This window comes from Manis pentadactyla, chromosome X (genome assembly GCF_030020395.1).
Source record: "Manis pentadactyla isolate mManPen7 chromosome X, mManPen7.hap1, whole genome shotgun sequence".
NCBI lineage: Eukaryota > Metazoa > Chordata > Mammalia > Pholidota > Manidae > Manis > Manis pentadactyla.
This window is the reverse complement of record NC_080038.1, coordinates 129,815,608-129,842,549: the sequence shown is the minus strand read 5'-3', so window position 1 is coordinate 129,842,549 and position 26,942 is coordinate 129,815,608. Positions and strand designations below refer to the sequence as shown.

General features: G+C 43.8%; 3 protein-coding genes across 3 annotated transcripts; 1 reads left to right on the top strand and 2 right to left on the bottom strand.

Annotated features, from left to right (window-relative positions):
• Nucleotides 1–1,010: 1,010 nt before the first annotated feature.
• LOC118935128 (importin subunit alpha-1-like) lies at nucleotides 1,011–3,568 on the top strand. The gene is given in 2 exon segments (XM_057495718.1): nucleotides 1,011–2,069; nucleotides 2,072–3,568. Coding segments are annotated over 2 exon segments (1,584 nt in total). The 5' UTR covers nucleotides 1,011–1,745; the 3' UTR covers nucleotides 3,332–3,568.
• A 14,619-nt stretch (nucleotides 3,569–18,187) lies between these two features.
• On the bottom strand, nucleotides 18,188–18,860 carry LOC130681821 (uncharacterized; the record flags this gene model as incomplete). Its single annotated transcript, XM_057495393.1, has 1 exon — nucleotides 18,188–18,860. A coding segment is annotated over one exon (672 nt), but the record flags the coding sequence as incomplete, so codon positions are not given.
• On the bottom strand, nucleotides 18,854–20,220 carry LOC118935129 (uncharacterized). Its single transcript, XM_036931182.2, has one exon. It carries the CDS (start codon nucleotides 19,708–19,710, stop codon nucleotides 18,871–18,873), a length of 840 nt encoding a protein of 279 aa, XP_036787077.2. The 5' UTR covers nucleotides 19,711–20,220; the 3' UTR covers nucleotides 18,854–18,870.
• Between the last annotated feature and the right edge of the window lie 6,722 nt (nucleotides 20,221–26,942).

The window sequence follows — 26,942 nt, the reverse complement described above, 5'->3', positions numbered from 1 at the left end:
TTGACTCCCCTATACAGAATTTTATTGTTGTTAACAACCATTTAATCAATAAATATGAGAGATGCCCTCACAACAACAACAAAAAAAGGACACACTTCCAAGTGTAAAATAAATAAGTAACCAGGTTGTAATGTATAGCATAAGGAATATAGTCAAAATATTGTAACAACTTGGTATGGTGATAGCTGGTACCTAGAATTATCATGTATGTATATAAATGTTGAATCACTGTGTTGTACACCTGAAACTAATGTAATGTAATACTGTGTGTCAACTACCCTTCAATAAAAAATAATTATCTACAAAAAAAAAGAAATATAATTCATATACAATATTATATTGGCTTCAGATAAATAACTTAGTGATTCATTAATTAAATACATTACTACATGCTCACCATACAAAGATACTACAATATTATGAGCTATATTCCCTATGTTATATACTTCCATCCCTGTGACTAAATTAGTTTATAATTCAAAGTTTGTACCTCTTTATCCCCTTCACCTATTCCACCCATTCCCCCATGGTAACCAACTGTCCATTCTCTGTGTTTATGAGTCTATTTCTGTTTTGTTTGTTCATCTTTTTTGTTTTTCATATTCCACATATAAGTTAAAACATATGGTATTCATTAGTTATATTTCTTGATAAAACAGCTATATTATCAGAGGAACTTCTTTAAGTATGGATGTCAGGATTCTCAAGTTCAAATAAAGTTGAACAAATAATTTGAATTGTTGGTTGGTACATTATACTCTGTAAATGAACATAGTTCTTTCTAATGTTGCTCAGCACAAAGTACATACTCCGAAGATAAGAAGTAATCTTAAAAATAAACACAATAAACCAGGGGCAAAATATTAAACACAGGACTGTGCTGATGAACATAAAACTATGAGTTTAAATATTTTATTAGCATTTATTAGAAAGAAAAAAATCTTAGAAATGCCATAACTGAGATTTATTTTCTTAATGAAATTTTAAAATTATTACTAGCAGTCATATATTGAAATAGCTAAAAGTCATGTCATCATTGCCATTACAAAATTTCATTGCAGATAACTGTACTAGATTTCAGGGTGTGACTTTTTTTCTGGTGTGACTTATGCAAATTAACCTTTTTCTTGATCTCTCTTAGGGTGATGTCTGTTGCGTTGGTGCAGGGCACTGATTTGTTAGGATAGGTCCTTGAACAGTTGGTCAGGATTTTAGGGTCCTACTTATTGTAACAGAGAGGCCTTGGGAAAATGCACCAACTGATATTTTTTCTAACTCCACCTGCTCATGTAGATACAACTTTGGTCTTCAGCAGAATTTGGCAGCTGTGGAGTTTAAGGCTCTACATAAAATCATCCAAATTGGCAGTTCCAGCCAGATAGTTGGGTCTAACATGACAGTTAACAAATATAGTCAGGGCAAAATGAGTCAGGAAGAATTGATGAAATTGCTACAGTTTTCGACATAGTCACATCTTCCTGAAAATTTAAAAGCTGCTCCTTAAGAAACACATTGTTTGTAGCCTTCTAGAGTCTTCACGTACTTTTCTTATTTTTTTACATACCCATTCTTAGGACCATTAAAAAGAAAACCACGAAATTTCGCCGTCCAGTTGCACTGGCCACACCATCTTCGAGCTGAGCTGCGGTAGCCGTTTTGAGGGCAGTTAACCTGCCGCCTGCGCACCCCGCACCGCCTTTTGGGGAAGCCTGAGCTGGCTGTCTTTCTCCCTTTGTCTCATAACCATGTCCACCAACGAGAATGCTAATTCACCAGCTGCCCGCCTTAACAGATTCAAGAACAAGGGGAAGGACACAACAGAAATGAGGCGACACAGAATAGAAGTTAATGTGGAGCTGAGGAAAGCTAAGAAGGATGACCAGATGCTGAAAAGGAGAAATGTAAGCTCATTTCCTGATGATGCTACTTCTCCACTGCAGAACTGCAACAACCAGGGCACTGTAAATTGGACTGTTGATGACATTGTCAAAGGCATAAATGGCAGCAGTTTGGAAAGCCAGCTCCAGGCTACTCAAGCTGCTAGGAAACTGCTTTCTAGGGAAAAACAGCCCCCCCCGTAGACAACATAATCCGGGCTGGTTTGATTCCAAAATTTGTGTCCTTCTTGGGCAGAACAGACTGTAGTCCCATTCAGTTTGAATCTGCTTGGGCACTCACTGACATTGCTTCTGGGACATCAGAACAGACCAAGGCTGTGGTAGATGGAGGCGCCATCCCAGCATTCATTTCTCTGTTGGCATCACCCCATGCTCACATCAGTGAACAAGCTGTATGGGCTCTAGGAAACATTGCAGGTAATGGTTCAGTTTTCCGTGACTTAGTTATCAAGTATGGTGCAGTTGACCTGCTATTGGCTCTTCTTGCAGTTCCTGATACGTCCTCTTTAGCATGAAGTTACTTACGTAACCTTACCTGGACACTTTCAAACCTTTGCAACAAAAATCCTGCACCGCCAGTAGATGCTGTTGAGCAGATTCTTCCAACTTTAGTTCGTCTTCTGCATTATGATGATCCAGAAGTATTAGCAGATACCTGCTGGGCTATTTCTTACCTTACTGATGGTCCAAATGAATGGATTGAAATGGTTGTGAAAACAGGAGTTGTGCCGCAACTTGTGAAGCTTCTGGGAGCAACTGAATTTCCAATTGTGACTCCTGCATTAAGAGCCATAGGAAATATTGTCACTGGAACAGATGAACAAACTCAGGTTGTAATAGATGCAGGAGCACTTATGGTCTTCCCCAGCCTACTAACGAACCCCAAAACTAATATTCAGAAGGAAGCTACATGGACAATGTCAAACATCACAGCTGGCCGCCAGGACCAGATCCAGCAAGTTGTGAATCATGGACTAGTGCCATACCTTGTCAGCGTTCTCTCTAAGGCAGACTTCAAGACACAAAAGCAAGCTGTATGGGCTGTGACCAACTATACAAGTGGTGGAACAGTTGAACAGATTGTATACCTTGTTCATTGTGGCATAACAGAGACGTTGGTGAACCTCTTAACTGCAAAAGATACCAAAATTATTCTGGTTATTCTGGATGCCATTTCAAATATCTTTCAGGCTGCTGAGAAACTAGGGGAAACTGAGAAACTCAGTATAATGATTGAAGAATGTGGAGGTTTGGACAAAATTGAAGCTCTGCAAAACCATGAAAATGAGTCTGTGTACAAAGCTTCATTAAACTTGATTGAGAAGTATTTCTCTGTAGACGAAGAGGAAGATCAAAATGTTGTGCCAGAAACTACCTCTGAAGGCTACACATTCCAAGTTCAGGATGGTGCTCCTGGGACCTTTAACTTTTAGATTGTACAGCTGAGGCATGAAGGTGTTTGTTGAGTACTATGTTTGGTATGAGTTTGTCTTGCTGTTTCTCTACTAAGAACTCTTTTTAAATGTGGTTTATAATTGTAGCACTTTTTACAACAAAACTATACTTGAACAGTTCCAAACTGTATATACTGTCTGAAACTTCTCTCAATGGGTTTCTTATGTGGAATTTCATATCTTGCAGTGTCCTGTAAATAAAGATTAAGTTCCACCCTTAAAAAAAAAGAAAGAAAGAAAACCACACGCCTATCTCAGCCATTGCTTGGATTCAACTCACTGTCAAATGTACCATTCTTTTTGCTTTGCTCTCCACATCCTTGTAAAAAGAAAACACCAAAACAACACCCTCCAATCACTTCCCTCCATGAAAAAACTAGGTTTCTTTTTAAGTATATAAAGCAACATGGAATGAGGAGACTCATTGTCTTGATTTCAGAATGAAAGTGTGATAATGGATTTAGTGCAGGTTATTCAACCATGTAAATCAGACTGTGCAGCCAACCCTAATCAGGAAACAGCCAAGCAGAACCAAATTTAGCAAGGTCTGCTGCTCCTTCAGATATTAAAACTTTTTATAAGATCTTCATAGGAACATTGTTTTGTGGGAGTGCTTTTGGCACATCCATCTGATCTTTTTTTAATAAGGAGACAATATAAATTCTAAGTTATATATCTGATAAACACACACACACACATTTCTCCTGTACACAGCTGCTCAGATGTCTTCAGATGTGTGTAACTTCACATCTAACTTCAGACAATGGGGTCAAACCAGCACCCAGACTCCCACTGCAGTGTGACCAGTCTGTGTGCTATGGGATCATTTTGATGAGAGAGAAGAAGAGGAGGAGGAAGAGGAGGAGGTGGAAGCCTCCAGGAGGACAAACATTGGAAACAGCAGACACAGTTAAATCCTGTTTACACTGGCATCACAGTTGGTCCCTAAACTCTGAAGTTTCTCATTACATCACAGTGTCTGGTTTTATAAAATCTCTGGAAGGGCAGAATCAAAATTGGTAAATCAGAGGTCTACTTCCAGCTTGGAACATGAGGAGCTCCACAGACCCACTCCCAAGTGAAACTGGTGAAAATGATTTCAAAACCAGACACTTAAAGTCTCTGGAAATGGTGCTAAGAGTGTACAGCAAATGAAGGAATGTATATTTAAGAAAGCCTACTAAGACATTGGCTCTTCATGGATTTGACTCATTTGTCTTCAGGGGGCTATGATTTTGAGTCACTTTGGGTTACAAGATGTGCATTTGTGGTTAGACCAAGAATCTTGGAATTTTACATATGGAAAGACGTCAAAATGTATCTATCCTGCATTTGTGTCCTACAGGGTGAAGGCAGTAGTTACAGGTTGATTGGATGGTCCAGCAGGCACCTTTTCTCTGAGAAATGCCCACTGTACATGTGCCCTTCTCCTGGCTGCATGACTGAGTGCCCTGGCTGTCCCTACTTGGTTTGACACTTGTCACGTCACCCTAGTAGAGCCAATCATAGTCTTTGTCCTATTAATTTTAGATTATTAAACTTGACCCCAAGACTGAGTGATTTCCAAGTCTCCTTAATGCCATTTCTTTAGGGAATTTTCCTTAGAAGACTGTTGATTTCTCCTCAGCTACCCTTGCTCCCTGTCCTTGAGACTCTTTGTTGCTCTGATTTCTTGTATTTTGTAAAATACTTCTGTTCTTCTAATAAAATTTGTTTGTTGGAGAAGCTCCCACTTGTAGATATTTATTATTTGCAATGTATACAAGTGTGACCAAGGAAGTTCGTGGTTCTGCCATCAGGGATGTACCAGGGCAGAGCTCTGAGCTGTGTAATCTAGGCACTGATTGTCATGCAGTTGGTGGTGGACATGAGGGGTCTCCAGGCCGGGATGGAAGTTCTCTTGCTCAGGTAAGAAAGGTGGTAGGTAATCAGACACCTTCCTAACCTGATGGATCCTTGTGGCCCCTTCAGGAAGACCACCAACACACAGCCAGACATTGTCGGGGGTGGTGGGGCATCTCCTGTTCCTGCTGAGGGTGGGGCAGGGGTCGTGTGCCCAGCCTGGTTCTGCAGATCAGTCCAGGATCAAAACTGGAGGCAGCAAGCAAGCAGTCAACTTGTGGTGAAGTCTGCATTAAAGCCCTTTAGGTCCCTCATGTCTGAAGTGTTTCTCATTATACCATACTACCTGGTCTTGTAAAATTGTAGGTTTTTTTTTTTAATTCTAAAGGGCAGAATCCAGAGAGGCAGGTCAGTGAAAGATGATTTGTGACATTGTCCCTTAAAAGTATCAATACATTTTCCACAAGTTGTATAAAATTCCCAATTAACTAAAATTGCATGTCCTCTGTACAGCTTACCATGATTTAAACAATCATCAAATAGCATTATCATTGTGGTCATTAAAATTCACGCCTCAAAAAAAACAGAAAGGAGAGCATGACTGTGGCTGTCTGTACTGCCTAAAGATGAGCCTTGCTGGGTGGTTGGGCACCGGTCTCTCCCTGGCATTTCATAAAGATCTTGGGTGCAGGTGTCAGCAACCCTGTTCTTGCATCCAGTCCAGGGAGGCCCACTGCAATGCTCAGGTCCTGCCTTAGAGGTTTCTCGGCATGCAGAGGTCAAAGAACCTCCCCTGGTCTCCCAGGGCAGCCGAGACTTATTCATATCCCTATTATTGGCCTCTCTGTGCTAAGGAATGGGTCGCCCATTAGACTGTGGACCACTCCCACCCAGCTACACCTGCCTACATACCACCTAGTAGAGTGTCCCCTAGCATGTGCCACTCTCCCCAGAGCTTCTCAGAAATTCTCATCTGGGTGGTGAGCAGTTTGTAAGGGACTGAGGGGTTAGGTGAGCAGATGGTCAATGACATGTGGGATATTATTACTAACCAGATTCCATTTCAGCACTGCCACAGCCACAGGCAGCAACAGATGGCCTGCCCAAGCTTTTGACGGGAATCCAGTAAGGAATCTTTGTCACAATTTAAATGTGGCTTGGATGTCTGGCTCCACTGGCTGTCCAGCCAAGTATATGGTGTCTTCTCTTAAGCTGCTGGAGGTTCTCTGAGCTGTTACCATCCACAAAACAGGGAGTACTGAGGGCTGGTTCGCCCTACCATCCTAACTCCCCCTGAGAGACTTTAAGTGGCAATGAGAGGTCTAGGCCTGGATGGAGAGGGTCTGGGCCTGGGGAAAGACATTTCCAGGGGGAAAGTGTGTGTTAAACAACCTCAATAGAAAGTTGGGTCTGCAGGGCAGAAACAAGAGAAAACTGGAGGAGTCTTGAGGGACTTCTCACATCTCCTTTACATTTGGGATTAGCAAGTATAAACATACAAACCAACACACACACAAACAAACAAGCAAATAAAAGAGGCAGGTCAGGGTTTGATCCTGACAGTAAGCTGAGGCAATCACAGGCTGCATGTCATGCGATTTTTCACTCCTAGGGAACACTGCCCTGCTTGATGTACAGTGTCAGAAAATTGTTGCTTCATATATTTGGATTTGTTTTACTTGTGAATAATTCTGGGTTAGCCAGGTCCAAGAGAGGCACTTTGCATTTGAAAGGTCATGGGGGCAACTGGCACTGTTGCAACTCAAGCGGGTGGAGACAAATCTCCTGTCACCTTGTAACAAGGCAGTGGCCAGGTTGTTGCTGAGTCCAAGCTTGGGCCACTCACCACATGACATGCCAGGAAGTAGAGAGACAAGGTGTTGGGGCAAGGAAAACGATGTTAATTGGCAAGCCAGCAGACTGAGAAGATGGCAAACTAATGTCCTAAAGCTCCATCTTAACTTTGGGTTGATATCAAGTCCCTTTTATGATATTAGGGAAGGGGGAAACAATTGACCTCAGACATCTAGATATCAGCACGTGTCTGAAGAGAGTTGTGAAACTTCTCATCCTTGGTAAGTTGACTCAATTTTGTTGACATGGGTCTAGCCATGATGTTCCTGTTAAGTCCTTGACAATCCAGTCATCATTTTTGTACATACTTCTTTATCTCCTTGGGGGAGGTGAGTTTTGGGTGAGGGGCTGGTTGCATCAATCTTAAGTCATGAGCAATATTCCTTTTGGTGATTAACAAGCCTACATGCAAGGCTGCAGGGCTGAGCAGAAGCTTCTTGACCCAAAGAGTAAGCAACAAAGGAGACACATACAGTATGAAGGCAAAGATGCCAACTTTATGACTCTGTTACAGGTTCTGCAGCTCATCCAGCTCCTGCTGGGTCTACTCCTTCAGTTTCTCAAACCCTGAAGCAGCACCACAGAAGTCCATACCTCCTCTATTTCCTCACACAGGGAAAATTAACATCTTTAAGATGTTGCACCATCGTATCTCAGATATGGGTATGCATATCTGTTTGCTTGATATTTTTCTGTATCCCTCTTTAGCATTGAAGAATGCTCTTTAAATGGCAATCATGAATTTTTTAGGCACTATTTCTTTTTTATTGCTTTGCTGAATTGAGTCATTACATCATTATCTACTTTAACTGCTTATTGTCTACTTATATGAAAGCTTGTGAAGAATTTGTATTAATGTTGTACTCAGCTGAACAAATGAATTCAGATATAACCTGTAATGGTTAGTTCCCCTTCTTCAACTGGGTAATCTCTTACATTCCTTTCCTTTATTTTTATATATGTGAATGCTTACCGTCCTGTTTGAAAAGCACTGGACATCTCTTAGGTTTGTGTTTCATTTCCTATACTGAGATTCCTCATTTGGTCTCTTAATACACCAAATTAAGAGTTTTTAAAAAATCATTTAACCCTCTACATTAACTGGTCATGGTGCATTACTCTTTGAATATGCTGCTCCGGATTACATTGGCTACATTTAGGACTTTCCCTTACGGTGCCAAGCAACAACATCTACAACCAGCTGGGAATTACTTCTCTGCCTGAGAGATGCATGAATAAGCAGGAAAATGTGCTCCCAGAACCTTACCCAAGTGGCGTCCAGAGAAGAGGTCAGCGAAGGATCATTAGGGACGAGACTGAGCGGCGAGAAGAGTGAGGCACACGGACACCTCGACACCCGGAAGAAAAAGTGAAGTCACCTCCCTCATCAAAACCAGCCATGGGTCTTGAGCAATTCCCCTGGTATACCGCCCAAACGAGAAAAAAGGCCTCAGAGCCATAGGCCCCACCCCTCCAACTTTGGCTCCTACCCCGAAACATCCCAGCCCCTCTTTTCCGCTCCTAGCTCGCGCCCGCAACCCCGGGACGCGCATGCGCACTAGCGATACCCAGGTCTATGGGCGGAGCCCCGCCGGCTCCGCGCCCAGCTGTCATCCCCGCCAGTCCCCGCACGCACGCACTTCCCGCCACGCCTCCGCGCGGACCACTAACAAGCCTCGCGCAGCCCAGCGAAGTGAGCGCGGCGAGATGGACGGCAGAGTGCAGCTGATTAAGGCCCTGCTGGCACTGCCTATCCGACCCCAGACGCGTCGCTGGAGGAACCCCATTCCCTTCCCCGAGACGTTTGACGGCGACACCGACCGGCTCCCGGAGTTCATCGTGCAGACGGGCGCCTACATGCTAGTGGACGAGACACTGTTCTCCAGCGATGCCTTGAAGGTGACGTTCCTCATCACACGCCTGACGGGACCGGCCCTGCAGTGGGTGATCCCCTACATCAGGAAGCAGAGCCCCCTCCTCAATGATTACCGGGGCTTCCTGGCCGAGATGAAGCGGGTCTTTGGATGGGTGGAGGACGAGGACTTCTAGGCCGGGAGCGCCTCGGGCCTGGGGGCGGGTGCTCGCGGGAGGTCCTCTGGCCGCGCCAGTGGCCGCTGCGCAGATCGTCAGGGGCGTCGTCCCGTCGCGCCAACCCCTCCCTCACCTCGAGTCTCCGCGATGTCCCCCGCGCGCCTGTCCCCTCCCGCGCAGTGCTTGCCTTTGTTCCAGGAATAGCTCCAGGTTCCCGCTGCTGCGGCTGGGCCTCGCTCTGGAGCCCACCGCCGCTCTCTCCGGCCAGCCGGCCCCTCCCACGCACTCTTGGACTCCGTGCTGCACTCCAGCTGCAAGCTGGGCTCCTGTTACACATGGGACACGCCACCCGCAGCTCGGCCGCAGTCAACCGCCCCCTGCCAGACGACCAGGCCTGGGTCGGAGTGCCGAGACCTGCGCTGCCGCTGCTATCGCCGCCCAGCGCATCCTGCCAACAGACTGCAGCCTCCAGCGATCTGGACCCGCCCAGGAGGTATCCAAGCCTGCCACAGCCCCTGGACAACGGTTCAAACAGCTGGCCACTCCCTTGGAGGGGCCGGCCAACCTTTCACCTTCAGCGGGACCCCTTCCCTCCCCACTTACTCCCAGAGACATCTTCTGCTCCTGCCAGATGGCCGCCAGGTCCCAGTGGTGCCTGGCAGCCCCATCGAGTCACTCATTTTCTCCTGGGGACCTTTTAGTTTTACCCAGAATCCAGTTCTCTTCTGAATTTGCAGCTGTCTCTGTGATGTGTGCCTTTTGTTCAACACAGTAATCCCTGCACTCTGTCCAGCTCTTCTACACTACCTGAAGAAACGTCTTTTCCTTATTTTCAATAAATGTCAGATGCTATTAAAATAGAAATCGAGTTTCAATGAATATGATGCCTCTGCCTTCCTGGTCCAGTACCTGAGGTCCATGTCTTATTCACAGGTGTGTCCTCTGCCACTCTGTGCCTGATGTTGACACAGAAAGGACAGTCCTGTGGATGGAGACCCTTCAGTGATCATTCAAGCCCAGATGCTGACCCTTCTAAACCAGCTCGTTCCATGCCTCTTGTGAAACGGATCTTGGTCTGGTTTGACCGGGTCCGTGAGAGGAGAAGTTGGCTAGAAGGCCTTTGGAAATGCCTTCCTCATTTCCAAAAAACTGCATGCTAACGTCTTAAATCTATAGTCCTGAAAAAAGCCTGTGCTACCACATCTATGGCTGGGAGAAGTTAAACATCCTGATAGTCAGGTGATCCTCAGATGGTTTCATATGGCAGCACTCTGGTGTGATGTTAAAAGGTCATGAAATCATCTCTGCCTCATTTCTAATCTGGGTTATTTTTCCAGAACATGTGAAAGCGATGGGAGGAAGCATTGTTCTTGCACGGGGTGGCTTGGTGAGTGGTAGAAGTCAGAAATGGACTGTGTACACAAAGGAGTAATACTTACAGGCCAGCAAGGCTTCTCTGCATTCTCACCCTAGCTGGGATCCTTTGGCCTTCGACTTTAATCATTCTTAGCCATACATTGTCTTTCTGAAGCTCATCAATATCCCCTTGTAACAACCATCTACTTTTACAGTATTTATAATCACTACTTCCTCTGAACCCAACTCTTGATATATTGCAGCTGCCATTCAGTTTCCTTGCATTGGTGTCCTATCTTAGCTCACCACTAGTGAAAGTTTTGATGATTGCACCACTACCACATCAGGAGGGTTATGAATACTTTACATACAACCAGTGATGTAGCCCTTATTTCTTACCAGCTGGCAGGCAATCACACTCCAAAATCCTATTTCAGAATCTGCTTAAGACCACTTCTAGCACCAAGTATTTTCCTTAAAGTTCCTCATAAACAACACTTGTAAGAGAATGAAGGAAGCAGCATCAAGCAGAGGAAGAATTTGAAGAGACATACCATTGCAGTAGAAGCCTCAGCTGATCCTACAGGGATATCTGAACCTGGGATGACCATTCAAAAATTCTGAATTGAGGAGATGGGGCCAGGCCTTTGTGCCTCCACACTGATTAGTCACTGTGCTCTACCTGGAGGAAGTAGTGTAACCCTGGGCAAGGCAGCTGCCTTCAATCCATAGCAATTCCTGTGGAGTGTGGATCTATTCAGCTGTGTGTCTCAGGAACCTGTACTTCTAGCCACTGGAGGAATGAGTGCTTCAGTCCTAAATGTGGATCTAGGCAGTAAATTAAAGCATCCACTTCACTCATCCATAGGGGAATGGAAGCAACACATTGGAACATAATTTAGCATTTTAAAAGAAGAGGATAGATCTATGGTAGCTGATTTGGAGAGATTTTTGCAAGACTTTGTTAAATAAGAAACAATATGCAGAAAACTGTATAATGTGCCCATTTTTTTGTTAAACAGACATTAAACCAAGAAGGCTTACATATGAATACACACACACACAGAATTAGCTAAGTATGGAGAAAAATATAGAAGTGTACATATTAGGTTATTAGTATGGGTCACAACAGGTGGGGAAGGATTGATGCCAGAGATGGAGTAGGGCCTTTGGAAGGACAGGGGAGGTCCACACAAAAAAAGTAAAAGTAAACAGCTGCACTAAATTGGGGGGTGGGTTAATGTATATCCCTGACAACTGGAAAAATGTATAAAAGTCTGTGAGAATGATATAGTCTTAATCAGAGTTCCAACAAGAAATGGATAGTAACACAAATGGGGTAACGGGAAAAAATTAAATGAAGAAAACGCGTACAAAGGTGTGGGTATGGTTAAAAGAAACTGTGATAGATTGGATAATAGCTCTGTGAATATTCACTCCGACTCCTGCCACCTTTTGAGATGGAGTGTACATTCCTGTTCCTCTAAATCCAGGCTTAGTCATACACTTGCTTTTATCAATGCAATACGAGCAGACATGATGTGAATAAAGGATCTCAATATGCTTCTGTGATTTTGTTAATCTTCTTGCACTCCTGTGATTGCCATGAGAAGACCTTGCCCCAGGTAGTGGCTGATCCTTCAGTTTGGGCCATGCAGTGATTCATGTAGCGCGATGTGAACACAATTTGCATCCTAGAACCAAGCCCACCCTAACTGCATCCTGAAGCAGAATAGCCCCAGAAAAGTTCATAGGACATGAACAAAGAGAACAAGTGACTGCTGTTAAGTTTTGGGAATTTTTATACAGCATTACTGTAACAACAGCTGATTAATACTGACACTGACAAGAGATTTTGAAATACCATGGGGCTAGCACTAATGGGCAGCTGTTACTTCTCACCAAAGCATGAAGGGCTAAGGGCAGGGAGTGGTTATTGGAAACCACTATAGCTATAGAAGAAATCCCTGGAAAGGATTTGTGGCCTTTCATAGAGGAATTCAGCCAGGAACTCAGCCACGGTCACCTCTCAATCTGGTAGGGTTGGAGCTCTCCCACTGGCCAAACTCAACCAGAGCCAGAGGGCAAAGGAGCCATTTATGCAGTACATAAAGGTCTGCCTCATGGCACAGAGTAAAGCACAGGAGAGTGGTTATAGAAGGACAAATGGAAGATATCCAGAAGGCATATGAACAGTCAATTCCAAGTGAGGAGGATTGAAGAGATTCACAATCACATTAGTAATCAGACAGACTTTAAATAGAACAAAAATGGGATCCCATTTCAAAACTATTAGGATGAAAAAAGTAAAAATAATGACAATATCTAGTGTTGAAGCTAGGGGGAAATGAGAATTCTCATATACTGCTCATGACAGCGTACAACAAATTTGGAGATGAATGTGGCAATGTCTTTTAAAGTTAAGACATAGGTCAAACGAGCAAGTCCAATAAATATGCTGACCTCACCACTTTAAAAATGTGCGTATGATTAGGACCTATGTTAAGCTGTACAGCACTTTTGTCTAAATTAATAAAGCAACTCTTAGCGTGGGGGCAGTACCCCCCTTTGTTTGGTGTAGTGGGCTGGGCTGGGGCTGGATTGTAGCCTCAGTCACTCACTTGGGAGGGGGCACTGCAGAAGTGAATAACAGGTAGGACTGTAAGCGGCAGCCCTGCTTATAGTAATTGAATATTAGAAACAACATAAGACTCATCAGTAGGAAAATACATACACACGTACATACATTTCCTCTTATCTTCTTTTTAAAATGAAGATAATTTTAAATTTCAGAAAAGTTTCAAGAATAATTCAAGCCATTCCCCTGGCCCTTTACTCTATTGCTATTTTTTTCTTTCTCTCCCTATCTATTGATCTATCTACCTATAAAATATATATAATGTGTATTTTCTGAATCATATACATCATTACATAAACATATGTATATATAAATTTTTTCTGAATCACTTGACAGTTCATTAAAATGATGAAGTATATATAGATAAAAACTAAATCTAAGATAATATTTAATGGAAAAAAGAAAGGGGGCACTATGATTAGCATGTATAATGTGGGGGGGGCACGGGCAGGGCTGTGCAACACAGAGAAGACAAGTAGTGATTCTACAGCATCTTACTATGGGGTTTGTGGGGGGGACTTGGTGAAGGGGGGAGCCTAGTAAACATAATGTTCTTCATGTAATTGTAGATTAATGATACCAAAATTTTAAAAAATGAAAAAAAACGATCATCTCAATAGATGCTCCAAAAGCACTTGACAAAATTTAACATCCATTCAAGATAACAACAAAATAGGTATAAAGGGAACATATCTCAATATAATACAGGCCATATATGACAAGCCCACAGCTAACATAATACTTAATAGTGAAAAGCTAAAAGCTTTTCCTCTAAGATCATGAACAAGACAAGGATGCCCACTCTCCCCACTCTTATTCAACATAGTACTGGAGGTCCTAGCCATGGCAGTCAGACAAGAGAAAGAGACAAAACGTATCCAAATTGGTAAGGAAGAAGTTTAACTGTCACTGTTAGCAGATGACATGATATTATATATAGAAAACTCTAAAGACTCTGCAAAAAACTATTAGAACTAATAACTGGATTCAGCAAAGTTGCAGGATACAAAGTCAATATACAGAAATCTGTTGCATTCCTATATACTAACAACAAACTAGCAAAAAGAGAAATCAGGAAAACAATTACATTTACAATTGCATCAGAAAGAATAAAATACCTAGGAATAAATTTAACCAAGTAGGTAAAAGACCTGTACTCTGAAAACTGTAAGACACTGCTTATAGTAATGCAGACCTCCCTGGATTTTTAAAAGGTCTAAACTCAACTTCACCATTGTCTTCATCCCTAAAATGTCATTTGATATCCAATATCTGAAATTGATTGATAGGCTTTCATATTGTAAGTTAAATATAGCTCCTTATAGAGACCTAAAAATGGTAAAAATTCCTAGCTGTATTATTTTCGTACTATCAGATATCAGCTATCTCCACCAACCTCATTACTTAGCAGATGAGAGTTGGGTGTGAAAATAGAGGTAGAATTGTTCCCACTGTCTGGATTGTGGACGGGTAGAAGAGAGGAGGAGAGAGGGACAAAGTAAATATTTTCTAAAAGCCTTATATTTTTGGTGACAGGGGTAAAGCAGGACAAAAGATACCATTTCATTGTGGAAAAGAGTATTTATCATTGGGATATTGTATCTTGATTGAAAATTAAAAATTTAATAATGACAGGGGCAAAGAGACATTCCCTCAAACTACTAGTGAGAATACAATTTGAAAACAACTTTTCTGGAGTGAGATTTGGACAGGTAAAAATAGTTAAAGTGTGATATGGACTTTTATCTATACATTAGTTTTAGGAATCTGTTCTAATGATCTCACAAAGAATGTGTTTGCTTCTAGTGCGCATAAATATTCAGTCTTCCATTCAGATTGCAGAACAGGTACTACTGTACTCGTCAGCTGAAGGCCCAAGTTAAGAGGCTCACTATATCCGTAGGTCCAATAGGGTTCTAAAATGCTAAATGTGACCCCCTTGGTCATATGTCAGTATGCTCTCACCTGCAGTAAGACAGAGAAACAACAACCGCAGGAAGAGGAAAGCAGGTTCCAAGATTGGGTGGGCATGTGCGGCTGGGCCTCCGCAATCAGAAGGCAAAAGAGGGCAGGCGACTGGAATTAGGGCAGGAACTTTGGGATTGGAGAAGAGGGGACTCACTGAAGTGACAGTCAGGGGAAGATGGATTTGGTGACTGTCTGTGATGGTCCAGGAAGAGGATGGGCATGAAGAGCACTCAGGATGAATAGGAGACAGTGGAGCAAACACCAAGAGGACCAAGAAAAGTAAAGACAAGGGAAAGAGCTTTTGGTCCAGGCCAGTAGCCACTGAGTCCAGCCAGACTACCTTCTCTTCATCACATTCTCCATCATCATGATGACAGGGATCTTCCCTGCCCCCAAAATAAACACAAAGTTCATATACTTTCAGAATGGGGTCTGTGATTAGCTGTTGTAGTGGTAAGGAAGGGGAGTCTTGATTGCCTTTGCTATGTTTCGACTGTTTGGTAAATTATTTTTATTCCTTACTGTTCTTATGTGACCATTTCCCCATGCCATTAAATAGTTTGAGATAGTAAGGGACTTTCATTTTACTTATTTTGTTTCACAGAGTGTGTGTTTTGACTGATCCTTGTCTTTTCCATACCTGGTCCCATTAGATGTTTTACCTCTCATTTTAGACTCATTACTGCTCAGAACTGCTTGATATAGTACCTAAGTAGTCACAGTACCCCATTATGGAAGACCAAACAGTGTCCCAACACCAGTAGGAGCACGCAGGGAATCAGATCCCTGTAAAGGCTACTTAAGGAAGCTTCAGTGCCCCCATGACCGCTGGCCTGCACTCTCAGCCTACTCCTTTGGCTCCTTCTTGGTTTCTGGTGGACTGATTAGGGACACTCACAAAAGGTCTGTGTGGAACCCCCTTCCATACTCCATCTCTGCCCCAGGTCTGCCTCTATGTATGAGGGTACAGGAAAGAGGGAGACATTTCACAAGTCCATTCTACCAAGCTTCTCCTGAGACCCAAGGCCTAAGGACAGTGAATCAGGCAAAGGCCATTTTGTCCATATATTAAATTTCTGTGAATTTCAGTGCCACAAAACTTGTGTAATGTTACCTTAATTGGAGGTTTCAAGTCTTACTGGATCAAACCACACCCCAAAAAGGTTAATTGAATTTCTCTTGTCCCTCCAATATCCATCCTCCTTTTTCAGTTTTTGTTTCTTCCCACTTCTGCAGTAGGGCTTCTTGGTTCAGTATTGAGTGATTGCTAAAATGCAGTGAGGGAATCAAACTAATAATGACAACTTCAAGGGGTGAGACAGCAAGGTAATGTGAAAGAACCTCACTTTTCCCTTACAAATGTCATTCCTTTGTTCCTGAATGGAATTATGCTAAAATATGCATGATTGATTCTTGCAAATTAATACCCTCTCCAAGACATTTAGAGCATGAAAAATACTTGGGATGATACAACTAATGTAGACCAAACAATTCCTTAACACAGGCATTGTTACAGGAGCATGAAAACTGCAGGGCACTTTTGTAGGAGGCAGGGGGTTACTGACATTGTTCAAACAACACCCAGTAGGCCCTGCCTGCTCTGCCTACGTCTAGAGCCAGGTGAACACAGATCTTAGGGAATATGCTGGGCCTACTTCATAAAGTAAACAGTTTCCAAGTACTTTTCAAACCACTTTAGCAGAATCTATGTTTAAAACCAAACAGGGAAAAAGCTTAACAAAGTCCCCCTTCATACCCATCCAGGAAGACCAGCTGCCAGGACCTTGAATTGGAACCTCACCCTTGGCCTGCTTTCAGTTGTTTTAAGAACGCTGCGAACCCTAACAACCCCACTGTATTAAGAAACTCAAATATTCCATTTGATTTCAAGAAGACTTTGCCCTATTATAAGACAAATTACAAGGTAATGATGTTTCCACAAATAAAAACATCATCATATATAATAATACAGATAATGTACCCCCAGCTACAGGGATAGCCCTACAAAACATTGCACAGGAATGACAAAAAGTTTACCTGGTCAAATAAAGAGACAGAGATAATAAAGTGAATAAACTATATCTGTAGGTCCAACAGGGTTCTAAAATGCTAAATGTGACCCCCTTGGTCATATGTCAGTATGCTCTCACCTGCAGTAAGACAGAGAAACAATAACAGCAGGAAGAGGAAAGCATGTTCCAAGATTGGGTGGGCATGTGTGGCAGGGCCTCCGCAATCAGAAGGCAAAAGAGGGCAGGCGACTGGAATTAGGACAGTTTTGATGGATTCCTCTTTTGTGTGCCACGGAAAAATCACCCAAATTAGATATGAGGCTGAGTCGATCCAGTGCTCTCCTATAAGCCCACGTTTTATCTGACTCTCTGGGAATGTTTAACTTTTCCCAGCCATTGATGTGGCAGCACAGGTTATTTTCAGCACTGTAGATTTAAGAGGGTGGCATGCACACAAACAGCGAAGAGTAAAGCCTATTCCTTCTCTAAATTAACAATCACATAAGTTCTGCATTTCTTTTTCCACTACTCACACAGTCAAGGCTCTATGAATGTTTGTGGCTTTTCCAAAACGCCTGTCATTCTGCTGGTTCCCTGCATAAAGGATTAAATAAAATTTTGACAGGCATTCACCAAATGTGTGGGATTCGTGATTTGTAACAATGATGTATTGTGCTTTCAAACAGCCTTTCAGAAATGAGGAAGGCGTTTCCAAAGGCCTTCTAGCCAACTTCTCCTCACACAGACCCGGCCAAACCAGACCAAGATCCGTTTCACAAGAGGCATGGAACGAGCTGGTTTAGAAGGGTCAGCATCTGGGCTTGAAAGATCACCAGAAGGGTCTCCATCCCCAGGACCATCCTTTCTGTGTCAACATCAGGCACAGAGTGGCAGAGGACACACCTGTGAATAAGACATGGACCTCAAGTACTGGACCAGGAAGGCAGAGGCATCATATTCATTGAAACTCGATTTCTATTTTAATAGCATCTGACATTTATTGAAAATAAGGAAAAGACGTTTCTTCAGGTAGTGTAGAAGAGCTGGACAGAGTGCAGGGATTACTGTGTTGAACAAAAGGCATACGTCACAGAGACAGCTGCAAATTCAGCAGAGAACTGGATTCTGGGTAAAACTAAAAGGTCCCCAGGAGAAAATGAGTGACTCGATGGGGCTGCCAGGCACCACTGGGACCTGGCGGCCATCTGGCAGGAGCAGAAGATGTCTCTGGGAGTAAGTGGGGAGGGAAGGGGTCCCGCTGAAGGTGAAAGGCTGGCCGGCCCCTCCAAGACAGTGGCCAGCTGTTTGAACCGTTGTCCAGGGGCTGTGGCAGGCTTGGATACCTCCTGGGCGAGTCCAGATCGCTGGAGGCTGCGGTCTGTCGGTGGATGCGCTGGGCGGCGATAGCAGCGGCAGCGCAGGTCTCGGCACTCAGACCCAGGCCTGGTCGTCTGGCAGGGGGCGGTTGACTGCGGCCGAGCTGCGGGTGGTGTGTCCCATGTGTAACAGGAGCCCAGCTTGCAGCTGGAGTGCAGCACGGAGTCCAAGAGTGCGTGGGAGGGGCCGGCTGGCCGGAGAGAGCGGCGGTGGGCTCCAGAGCGAGGCCCAGCCGCAGCAGCGGGAACCTGGAGCTATTCCTGGAACAAAGGCAAGCACTGCGCGGGAGGGGACAGGCGCGCGGGGGACATCGCGGAGACTCGAGGTGAGGGAGGGGTTGGCGCGACGGGACGACGCCCCTGACGATCTGCGCAGCGGCCACTGGCGCGGCCAGAGGACCTCCCGCGAGCACCCGCCCCCAGGCCCGAGGCGCTCCCGGCCTAGAAGTCCTCGTCCTCCACCCATCCAAAGACCCGCTTCATCTCGGCCAGGAAGCCCCGGTAATCATTGAGGAGGGGGCTCTGCTTCCTGATGTAGGGGATCACCCACTGCAGGGCCGGTCCCGTCAGGCGTGTGATGAGGAACGTCACCTTCAAGGCATCGCTGGAGAACAGTGTCTCGTCCACTAGCATGTAGGCGCCCGTCTGCACGATGAACTCCGGGAGCCGGTCGGTGTCGCCGTCAAACGTCTCGGGGAAGGGAATGGGGTTCCTCCAGCGACGCGTCTGGGGTCGAATAGGCAGGGCCAGCAGGGCCTTAATCAGCTGCACTCTGCCGTCCATCTCGCCGCGCTCGCTTTGCTGAGCTGCGCGAGGCTTGTTAGTGGTCCGCGCGGAGGCGTGGCGGGAAGTGCGTGCGTGCGTGCGGGGGCGGGCGTAGGACCAGGATGGGCGGGGACGAGGGCCGGGCCAGGCAGCGGCAGGACCGCCCACAAGGCCAGGCTGGGGCTCGGGCGCAGGGTTGTGATACAAGGGTTGGGTAAGCAATACCGCAGAGGAGAGGCGGGGCGGAATCATGAGCAGACGTGGTCTGTAGGGGGCGGTGCGTGGGTCAGAGGGACGTGGCCTATGTTCCTGACTCCTTTGATCCCGGTTGGGCCAGGGTCCATGGGAATCGCTCCGTAATGGTGTCTCTATGTTGTGAAGGAGGGGGCCTCTTTTTCCCTTCCGGGTGTCGAGGTGTCCTCGCGCGTCACTCCTCCCGCTGTTCAGTCTCCTCCGTAATGATCCTTTGCTGACCTCTTCTCTGGACGCCACTTTAGTGAGGTTCTGGGAGCACATTTTCCTGTTTCTTCATGCATCCCTCAGGCACAGAAATATATTCCGGCTGGTTGTAAATGTGGTTGCTTTGCACCATAAGGGAAAGTCCTAAATGTAGCCAACGTAATCCAGAGCAGCATATTCAAAGGATTATACACCATGATTAACGTAAAGTGAGTTAAAGTTAAAAAATATCATAATTTGTTATAAAGCTTGCCAGCAATTATCTGCCTTATTGTCCTTCCATAGGTAGTTCAGAACACTACATATAACTTCTTCATGGCCAGCAGGAGAAGGGAGAGTGTGTCAGCTTTCATAATGGAGTTAGGTACAATGTAACATAATTATAGTCGTGAAATTCCATCACCTTTGCCATATTCTGTTGGTTGAAGCAAGTTGAATCGCCACTCACACTCAAAGGCATCAGGAGGTTGAGATCATGGGAGTCACTTTAAATCTGTCTGCTACAGTACTGACTTATATACCAGTTTTGTAATTCATTCATCCATTGTGGGGCATTTGGTATGTCTAATGTTTCCAGCAATTACAAATAAATCAGCTATAAACATTTATGTACAGATTTTTGTGTGACCAGATGTTTTCATTTTTCTAATGTAAATGCCTAAAAGAGGATTTTTATGTCATATGTTTCTTGGAAAAAAATAACTCTCATCAAACTGGGAATAGAAAAGTACTCCACAATCTAACGAAGGGTATCTACAGAAACTACAGCTAGCATCATAATTCAAGGTGAAAGCCAGAATGCTTTCCACTCTCAGATCAAGTGAAAGAGAAACATACCCACTCTCACTGTTTCAATTCAATATTGTAGTAGAGGTTCCAGCCAGTGCAATAAGGAAAAAGGGAGAAAAAGAAAAGACAAAGAAATAAAAGACATCTACATTGACAAGAAGAAAGAAAGCAAACTCTTCTTATTCACAGACTACTTGATATATATAGAAAACAGATTCTCTAGGATCTAGGATCAACATGAACAATAAAAAACTAGAGCTAATAAGTGAGTTTTGCAAGTTTACAGGACACAAGGAGAATATACAAAAATCAAGAGAATTTTGAAACTGAAAAATATTTAAACACCATAAAAATGTGCAAAACTTAGAGTTAAATATGAAAATTAATGTAAAAAAGTATACATTGAAAACTACAAAACATTCCTGAGATAAATTACAGAACATATGAGTAATGGACAGATATATGTGCATGGGTTGGGAAACTCAACATTGTTAAGATAATAATTCTGCCCAAATTGATTGATAGATTCAAATCCCAGCAAACTTTTTAATATATAAAAAGTAACTGATTCTAAAATTCATGTGGAAATGCAAAACACATACAATAACTGAAACTACTTTGAAATAGAACTAACCTGGTGAATTAATATTATTTGATTTCAATTTCTGATAATGCTATGGTAATTGAGAAGGTATAGTATTACAATTAAGATATACAAATAGATGAATAGAAGAGAATATGGAATCCAGAAATAGACCCACACATATATGGACAGCTGAGTTCTGGCAAAGGTGTAAATACAATTCAGTGAAAAAAGGATACTCTTTTCAACAATGATACAGGAACAATTAGATATCTATTTACAAAACAAAGTTCAGTCAATACCCCATACCATAAGCAAAAATTAACTCACAATTATTCACAGATCTAAGGGTAAAACCTAAAAGAATAAAACTCTTGGAAGAAAACAAGAAAAACTGCAACCTTAGATTAGGCAACTATTTCTTACCCATGACAGTAAAAGCATACTGCATGAAAAGAAAGTTAGGTAAATTGTGCTTCATTAAATTAAAAAGCTTGTGCTCTTCAAATAACTGTTAAGAGAATGAAAAGAAGAGGCACAGGCTGGGGAAAATATTTGTTAATCATGTCTGATTAAGACATGAATATATTATATACATATATATATCCCTCAAAATTCAACAACAAAAAGTAAGCAATCCAATTAAAAATGGGCAACATATTTGAATAGACACTTCACAAAAGAAGACATATCTATGGCGTATAAGCACACAAAAAAGGTATTAAACATCATTAATAATTAGGAAATTATAAACTAAAACCACAATGAGTTACCACTTTACACCCATGAGAGTGGTTAAAGTAAAAACAAAACAGAAGAAAACAAAACCTGCTAATACTAAGTGCCATTAAGTTTGAAGAACAAATTTATTTCTCATACCTCAATGATGGGAATACTAAATAGTAGAACCACTTTGGAAAACATTTCTGGCGACTCATAAGGTTTCTTCATGCAACTCTGCAGAACATAATTCCTTTTCTCCTGACATAACCACTATTCTGAATTCCATAACATTTAGTTTTGTTCATTTTTGATATTAATATAAAAAGGAATGATAAAAGTATACTATTTTGTGCCTCATTTCTTGTACTGAATATATTATCTGTAGCAGTCTTCCATATCGCTACACTAGTAGTTCATTTTTAAATATTGTCTAGAATTACACTATATGAACTTGCCATAGTTTATCTACTTGCCTAATCTAGTAATGTGTTAAAAGGAATAATACGCCACAATTAAATGAAGTTTATCACAGGAATGCAAGGTTGTTTTATCAATTAAAAATCAACCATGTAATATGTTATGTTAACCAAAATGAATGTTGTAGACAGAATAATGACCCCTCAGAGATGTCTGCATCCTAATCCCCAGACCTTGAGAATATAAAGCAACAGGGAATTAAAGTTGTATATGGAACTTAAGTTTCTAACAGATTGACATTAAACTAGCAGGATTATTCTGAACTATCTAATTACTTAAAAGTGGAAGAAGGAGGCAGAAGAGTGAGTTAGATAAATACCATATGAGAAAGACTAAACTCACTATTGTTGACTTCGAAGATGGAGAAAGGGGGACAGTAGCCAAGAAATGTGGTGGCCTCTGGGAGCTCAGAATGGGCTTCAGTTTACAGAGAGCAGGAAAATGTGACTTGGGTACTACTACCACAAAGAACTGGATTCTGCCAATAGCCCACACAACCAAGAAAGGGACAATCTCCCAGAATCCGCAGAAAGGAATGTAGCCTGCCAATATCATGATTTGGGTCTGGGAAGACCCAAACCAAACCTGTGGCCAACATAACCCTAAGACAATAAACTTGTGTTCTAAATTTGTGATAATTTGTTACGACAGAAATAGAAAACTAATACAATGGGAAAAGTCCATATGATCATACCAATTGTAACTCCAGGGGTGGGGGGTAATCTGTCTCCCAGCCCAGGGCAAATTACCTTTGAAACCTAGTCAAAGGGAGAAATAAAGTGGGAGAAAGATGTTTATTGCGCACAAGCATCGTCCACTTCTGCTCACCCATGTCTCTCACAACCCAGCTGAAAAAGAGACCCCACCAAACTTCTCTAGTCGAGTTATACCCTCACTCCCCCCACCCTTGTAATCAACTGTTGATATGGAGATGGACTACTTCTCTCCACTGCTTGGAAACATCTATTGATATATAGAGATGCACTAAGGCCAGGCAAGAGATTCTGGAAATATTGCAATGTTACCCACATCCTACCCCTCCAGAAATCTCACCTCACAATCTACTAGCTATCCATCTTCTGCAATGGCCCCAGTGTGAGAAAACCGGAGCATTGTAACCAGCAATAAAATGATAATCCTCAAGATGGAGGCTTCAGCTAGGTTGAAAGTCATATGCAGATTAAATCCATAGGTTGCCCATTCCACAGGCAGTCAGTAGCTGAAAGGGTAGGGAGTTCAGAGCAATCATCACACAGCAGCTGCAGCCAGGGGTTGGGTCCAGGACACAGGAACTGGAGAAGAAACTAACCTTAAGGGCGATAAGATACATGCTTTAGAGACACCAGCATAGGCAAATCTTGTCCATCAGGTAGGCACAGGCACAAGAGTGGTCCTGTGATAGGGCAGTAGCAAGAATGGGATGTCGTCCTGGTCTAGTATACCAGACTTTCACAAACCTCCCTGTGGGAGTTACAGATGGGTCAACACATAGGGCTACAGGAGGTACATGCACTGACCGTAATGATAAAACAAAACTTCGCCATAAGATGCTCTTACCTCCTGGACATTTTGGGTACACTACCATGATCTTTGGGGGCCATTCTGCTGTTACTGCAGGAACACACAGGAGGCCAGCTTCCAGGCATTTTCCCCAAGGTGCCAGAAGGGCCAGCCATCACTGGTCCATGTGTCAAAATGTCTAGGGTCATCCACTCAACAGAGTTTCCAGGGATTAATGCAGTTGGGGCTAGCAGCAGGATGTCGCTTTGCTGGCCATATCCTGGCTTCAATAACTCCTCTTTGGTTTGTACATAGAGTTGTATAGAAGAGGCAGAAATGTGTGTTAGTACATCCACAGGGCTCAAGGCTCCTTTTTGGGGCTTCTCATTCAAATGCTATAGCACTGTCCAAATGAACTGAACAGCCCCATAGACTATTGATGTCTGACTTCAGGCCAGATTTCAACAAACTGTTATACCTCTCTAGCATGCTTGCCCTGGTAGGGTTATATGGTACATGAAATTTCCACTTTATTCCTAATTGCTGCACCCATCCTTCTAACTCATGTCCAGTAAAGTGAGTGCCTTGATCACACTCAGTCACCTGCAGCCAGCCATAGGCTGCAAAGAGATGCTCTAGGTCCCTCTTGGTGGTTTGCTGATCTTCATGACATGCAGGAAAAGCAACCAATAGTCCAGTAAGTCAGTCCACACAAGTCATGGCATACCGATATCCTTCTGATATAGGTAGAGACCCAATATAGTCTACCTGCCACCTGACAAGAGGTATTGGCCTCTTTACTATCATCCCATGTTGCTGTAGGACATGGTGTAAGTCCCTCTTAGAGCACACAAGGCACTCCTTCCAGGCTCTGTTGACTTCTTCAAAGGTCAACGGCAAACCCCATAAATGGGCTACAACCCACATTGTCTTTTGCCCCACATGCTACAAACACTGATGTAACCACTGGGCTACATCAGAGACAGGTTTTCCTTCTAGCCAACACCCCTGGGCCAATGTGTCTGCTTCATCATTCCCTGGGGATGCCAAAGGCAAATGGCCAGTTACATAATATGTGGTAACTGTCTTAGTCTGACCAGAGGCCCATAGGTCTTGCCACAGCTCGTGCCCCCAAATGGGCCAGTGACCAACCATCCAGTAGGCATGGTACCATGTCAGTAGCCACAGGGACAAGCCCCAGCAGACAGCCCAGCTGTCAGTGCAGACAACTATGGGGGAAGGCTCCTGGGTGATCACAAGCCATACTGCCCGCAACTCAGCCCACTGACAGCTCTTCCCCTCTCTGTCCTCCATCCAAACTGTCTCAGTCTTGGGATGGAAAGCCACAGCTCTCCACTTCAGGGGCTGCCTATGACTGAAGCTGTCTGTAACCAAGCTTCTTCTGGTATAGGGGCTTTTCCCTCTTGATAGGGACTCTCAGTTACCAATGGCTCTAAAGCAAGTTCTTCCTGCTTCCACTAGTATATGTCACTGGCCCCAATAAGCGTTGGAGTTCTCCACTTAAGCAGCTACTAGAGAGAGCGCTATGCTGCTATAAGTGTGCACCCCATTTGGCCAGTGTAGGCATCTGTACCATGCCACTCTGTGGCCTTTAGGTCCAGTCTCGCACCCACCCCATGATGGGATAGGGGATTATTACCTTGGTCGGAGCTGTTCTGGTGATGGGCTCTGTAGCCATCAAGGTGTGGTGCACAGCAGCCAATTGCTTCTCTATAAAGGTGTACTGGATCTCTGCTCCTTTCCATAGTTGTGACCAAAATCCAATAGGTTGGCATATCCATTCAAGCCACTGCCAAAGGCCCCATCCATAACTATCTTCGGTTACATGAACATCTAGCTCACAGGGCCTTGATGAATCCATTACACTCAAGGCCTGTACAGCCTTGACTGCTCGCTTAGCAGCAATAAAAGCAGATGCACATATTTTATCCCAGTCCCACCTGATGCCCTTTCATACCAACCGGCATAAAGGCTTCAGAATTTGTGCCAAGTGCAGGATAAACACTCTCCAGTAGCCCAAAAGACCCAAAAACTCTTGTAATACTGCCACAGTGGTAGGGGTAGGGACAGCCTGGACCTTGTCTATGACTGCTTCAGGAATACCTTTAGTTTTACTCAACCAAACAACCCCCAGGAATTTTACAGACAAACCAGGCCCCTGAAACTTGGTGCTGTTCACAGCCCATCCTTTCTCCTGTAGATGTTGCAGCAGTCTAGGAACTGCTCCATCTAAATCTGCAAGAGGATCAGATGTGAGCATAATATCATCAATGTAGTGATACAGTTGCACTGTTTGTGGATTCTCCCATGTGGCCAAGTCATGGGCTACAAGTCTGTGACAAATGGTGGGACTGTGGAGGTATCCCTGTGGAAGGACAGTGAATGTCCACTGCCGACCTTCCTGTGTGAAGGCAAACTGTTCCTGACTTTCCTGTGCTACGTCAATAGAGAAGAAAGCATTAGCAAGGTCCATGACATAATGATACATCCCTAGTTCATGGCTGAGGGTGTCCATAAGGGTTTCTATAGAGGGGACAGCAGCATGCAAAGGGGGTATGACTTTATTCAATTATTTGTAAACCATGGTCATACACCAGGAACCATCTGGCTTTTTCACTGGCCACACCAGGGAATTAAAAGGACTATGAGTGGGCTTTATGATGTCCACCATCTCCAAGTCCTGTAGAGTTTCTCTAATTTCCTTGTGTCCCCCAGGCAATTTATACTGCTTAGTATTTGTCACCCACCAAGGTATAGGCAGAGTTACAGGTGGGTGCATAGCATGCCCCTCAGAACTGCCTTTACCACACATACCCTCAGTCTGAACTCACCTGCAGTGGTCTATAACCACAGGCTCTGCAGGTTATCTACCCCCAAAATACATTCAGGGATAGGAGAAATGTACAGAGTATACTCCTCTGGGAGTAAACCTCTTATCCTAAATTGGATTTGGGCTTTCTTCACTCTGTCTCACCCACATAGCCATCTATCACAGCAGGGGTCCCAGAAAAATGCTCAGGGTTGCCATAAATCAGAGATCATTCAGCTCCTGTGTCCACCAGCACCAGGACAAATTGTACATTCACAGGGGACCAATGAATTGCTAATTCAACATGTGGCCCTTGGTCCCCATCGCATCCCCAAATATGGGGGCCTAGAACCCCACCTCAGTCAAACCACAACACCCAATCGACTT